We start from the raw sequence: 5,000 nt of genomic DNA on the forward strand, positions 1-5,000 counted from the left end.
ACCCCCGGGACAATGTTGTGTTTTTCTGTTTTCTACGAGCCTTGTCGACAGCGGTACAACATTGATTAGGGTGGGGGAGGGAGGGGTATCCCGGAAACGTACTCTCTGGACAAGTTTTCTTTGCAAACAATGAATGTGTCGTTGCCAGTGTGCTCTGTTGGCAAGTGTCTCAACTAATTTTGTCGCCGATTGTAGTTACAGGATAGTTCGCCCGTATTGTATAACCTCTGAACAAGATGGATTTGTCGCGAATTATTTGCGATAACACTATTTTTAGTCTGGGAGTGACCTTATTTCAACTACGCTACGCAACAGTAAAATATAGACCGATAGGTTTATTTTGGCAAAGTCAAGGCCTCGCATCAAGGGGTGAACGGAGAATCTCTTAAACTGTTACAAAATATGCATACATACATTTCATTTTGGCAAAGAACGCCATAAATTGCTCTGTATTTTAAAGCTATAAATTTTTACAAATATTGTTGATTAATTAACTTAGAAAAATGCGTGGTTACCCCCAATTTTCTTTTTGGATTTCAATAATACTCGTTAGGCCAAACGCTTGCAACATTTCAACGCAACATTGTTGCATGATGTTGCGACATGTGTTGAATGGACTGGCCAAACGCACGCAACATATCGCAACAGGGTGGCCAAACGTACGCAACATGTTGTGCCCAACAATGTTGCAAGATGTTGCGTTGAAATGTTGCGAGCGTTTGGCCAGGCCTTTAAGATCTGCTTTTCTCGCATATTCAATAAACCGCGCCAAAACACCTTTAAATTAGTAGGCACCGTCCTTAACTTGTCTCTTTCCTTTGAGAAGTTACTTGATATCTGGAGCTAACAGGACAGAAATAAGCTAATATCAAACAGGGTTCTTATATTTTTGGCAAAACCCTAACTTCACTCCGACGTTTGCCGTTTGGCGTAAACGTCATGCTTAACCTCTCTATTACCCTGCGGACTCAAAACAGACAAACGTCGGAAGTCTAAGCTAACAGTGGTTGATGCAGGCCCAGATTGGCTAAACACGTGACAAACTCAAGCTTCATACACGGCATATTACCCATCATGCACATTATTCATCCCAGGTCCTTCTGCTTCGTGCCTTTCTGTCTGTTTCGCTCATAGCCTACGCCTACATTCTCTCGGGGGGTGGGTTACGGCTACACGTAGGATATTTCACTCACAACTCAAACGCCAGAAATTACGTTTTGGTTGATATTTTCGTTGTCCTTGCTTTCAGGTTGCGAATTGTGTGGCATTCCCTGGAATAATCGAGAAAAATGAGAGAAGGCTTGAAACAATTGAATTGGACCAATATAATGATAACGATGAAATTCCGTTCCGGATATCGATCTTTTTCGCTTAGTCCAGGGCGGTTTGGCCCATTGTTTGAAGGAGATCGCTTCCAATGGTTCACAGAAATTAAGCTGTCGCAAAAGCTGTAGAGATTGGTAGCATGAAATAGGATCTCCATAGACTAGCCATAAAAACTTTTAAGGTCCACTGGATACTCCGTACTGAGAATTCTTTGATTGCACTCACGTGATAAGACGGTCATGTTGGTGTCAAAACAAGAGAAAAATGTAGCTCAAGTCAGTTTTGCGTAATAATAGAGTCAAATTCCAAAAAGACTCTTGCTACTAACATGGCCGCTGTGACGTCAAGTGCAATCAAAGAATTAACAAGCCGACTACATTAGTCGTCTCATTAATAATTGACGAGTGGCAGTTAGAGTGGTTTTCAAATGAGTGTCGTAAAACCAAAACCAAAGTAATTACTTTGGCCAATCAAAAAGCACGGAGACAACCCAGTAAACCAATCAAAACTCGAAGTAATTACATGTAGCCGGCACAAAGCGCGGGAAAATGTGCACGCGCGAGCCACGATTGGTTTTGGTTTCACTTTTGATTGGTTGAAAAAATGGCGCGAGAACTTTGAACCAATCACTGAGTGAAGTAATGCAAAACCAAAGCAATTAGCTAATTACTTTCGACACTCAATTGAAAACCGCTCTAACTCAAGAGTTGTTTTAATCACTTTGGACGTATTTCGGGATCGCCATTCTATAGTTTGTATGGCAACAAAATATAACGTGAACATAAGCAAATTATTTTTTCTTTTGATTCTCGTGGTTATGCCGATATCGACCTCTTCGTTTAAAAATGATCTAGGAACCGTCCAGTTGTCAGAGGTGCTCCTGCCTGGAGCCCTACACAGCTACACATGTGATAATGTGTCAAAAAACCATTTTTAAAAAAAGGTCAATCTCCAGTTCTCGATCTATTACAATGGTTCGCTTTCAATTTCTCAAATGATTTATCCGTTTCAGCTGTAAATATCGTTCTCATGTTGGACAAAATTTCTTGATAGCCTATTGAGCTGCCTTTAATTAATCTCAAATGAGCTGCCGTTTGCGACGTCTGATTTAGTATAGCTAATCAATCATTTCAAGTGTAATTTGGAGTAAATTTCTCAGACTAACAAATTATGAACTTATTTAGTTATAAAATACATATAAAAGAAGACCAATTCAAAACAAACGAAATTTTGATAGTGCACGCTTTAATTTTCTGAAGTTGATTCAATCAACTCATTGGTTGAAACAGATTACAAAGTTTGTCAAATTCAAACTTCTACAACACTATCCCTCCACAGTCACTCAACTGTAAACTTGGAAATGTTCATTTGTAATTTGTACTCCTGTTACAAATTTGCACCTACGTTACATAAAAACTGCACTCTGTTTTAGCCAATCAGAACTGAGCATTTTTTCGTGTACATTATATATTGGCAGGCGAAAAGCACGTTTTATTGTAAGCATTGTTCTTGAAAACTGATGCTGCTATAAGAAGACAAGAGTAGACAGGTATTCTGACATCGCTCTCTTGGAAATATTATTCCATCAAACTTCGAACTAGTTAATAATTAGCTAATTCATCTGCGATGCTAAAACTCCACACTGGTATTATCATCACTGAGGGTGCTGCTGATGATTTCACCTGATTCTCTTGAAGGACAGGCAAACTTTGATCTAAACGTTGCTTTCTGAAAATGGAATTTTTTGTCAAGAAAAACACGTGATTAGACGCACGACATAGAGGTTTTGCACGGCAGCCATGTTGCATGGCAGGAACGATGAAAATGTTTTGCATTAGAAAGAACATTTGTTCCCTTACGAAAAAGAATCTATTGTTCCTGCCATGCAACATGGCTGCCGTGCAAAACCTTTATTTTGATAAGCTCCCTGCTCTCCAGACCCCAACTTCAACACCACTCACGTCTGGGAATACTGATAATCAACGTCACAAAGCTATAGCTACAGTTACCTTCACCAAGAAATAACGATAACCTTTACCCTTACCTTATTGTTGGAAATACTTGGAACCAAGCGTTTTATCCCCAAGTGATTTGAATTGGGTACAACACTGAGTTAGCCGAACTGGTCTATTCCAGAGTTAAAGGACACTTCAGGGTGGATATCAAAATCGGGCGTGCATTTTTGGACATGACTGGACTAAAGTTTACCCTGGCTCCAAACGTTTTTCTTGAGCCGCAAGACAGCTGCGAAGTGGCGAAGACGAGTCGCGAATCGGCGAGAAAGAGAAAAACCTCTGCTTACCTTAGACTTAAATCTCACTTTCATGCAGAAGCCAGGTTCAGGATCTGACCCTCAGGCTCGCATTGGTTGATATTTTTACAAAGACGCAAATCAATATGATTGGTTTGTTTGATTGGTAATACCAAGGGGACGCGTGATTGCTAAGTTGCCATTGGTCCCTTTTGTAAATATCAATTTGAAGCGTTTGACAGCTGGCATCTGCATGAAAGTGGATTCAAGTCCAAGGTAACTAGAGGTTTTTCTCTTCTTCCCGCTTCGCGACTCGTCTTTGCTGCTTCGTGTCTCTCTCGCGGCTCAAGAAAAACCTCTGGGACCAGGGTACTAGATTAAAGTTCTAATGCATGATTTTCTTGAAATTTCATACGGTTGCTGATCTGCAGATTGTCTGAGGAATTTTGGCCCACACTTGTGGGTCAAAGTGCCCATCTTGACTAGTTGTCCGTTTAGTTTCATTGTTGATCTTAATCCCTTAAAATCCCATTGTGGACGTGGCTGTTACCTCTGCAATTCGTGATTCTCACTTTTATTATTGTAACTTTTAATCGATTATCCTAACTTACATTCTTTTAGTGCATTTATTTGAATATTTTTAAGTGTCCCCAATTAGCAGAAATGCTAAAATCGCTAATCGACACTGAAAGAAGGATCATTCATTTGTTCGTTCATTCAATGATACCAATGATACACCTTTCTGGCCATTAGCATCTCATCTACATCTAGACGCCATTTACTGCTGATGAAGGTTGCAGTATTTACAGTTTTTAAGTCAGTGACAACGACGAGTTTTTTTTATCACGATTTTCAATAGCCCAGTTTTTTTCCACAGTCAAGTTAACTTTCAAAAAATACGGAGGATAACAAAAAAATCATTGACATTTACTTATAAAGAGGTGGAGACAACAGGCTTTTCTTCTGTAAACTCTGGAATAGACAAATTCGGCTAACTCAGTGTTGTACCCAATTCAAATCACTTGGGGATAAAACGCTTGGTTCCAAGTATTTCTATGTCATCTAAATGTGAATGCTACATTACCATGCAAATGCAGCACACAAGGAATCTTAACCCCGAGAGATTTGAGTTAGCCGAATTGGTCTATGGTTCAATTTCCTGGCAGTGATGACGTAAATTGTCTGTATTCCAAGGTACGGGGAACACCTTGCAACACTTACTGAAATAAGTGTGCATGTAATTACTCGTATTTCTGGCCATACATGCCCAAAGTTGGGTTTTTAATTTAACTTTTTTTCACATTAAATACACTACCCCACAAGACAGATTTAGAGTTCTTTCCTATACCAAGTTTACTTATTATTCTCAACAGAATATCAGTGGTCAATCACAAATGCATAAATAGGTTATAGAGTGCAGTAA

At 39.5% G+C, this 5,000-nt stretch overlaps 1 protein-coding gene across 1 annotated transcript in view; it reads right to left on the bottom strand.

The window, feature by feature from the left end:
* Positions 1-2,554: 2,554 nt before the first annotated feature.
* Positions 2,555-5,000, bottom strand: part of LOC138037139 (uncharacterized) — a 21,034-nt gene continuing 18,588 nt past the window's right edge. Inside the window, exon 5 of the mRNA XM_068883133.1 lies at positions 2,555-3,054. Within this exon, the coding sequence (XP_068739234.1) occupies positions 2,956-3,054 (99 nt within the window). The 3' untranslated portion in view covers positions 2,555-2,955. The remainder of the gene's footprint in view (positions 3,055-5,000) is intronic.

This window comes from Montipora capricornis, chromosome 1 (assembly GCF_036669925.1).
Source record: "Montipora capricornis isolate CH-2021 chromosome 1, ASM3666992v2, whole genome shotgun sequence".
NCBI classification, from domain to species: Eukaryota; Metazoa; Cnidaria; class Anthozoa; order Scleractinia; family Acroporidae; genus Montipora; species Montipora capricornis.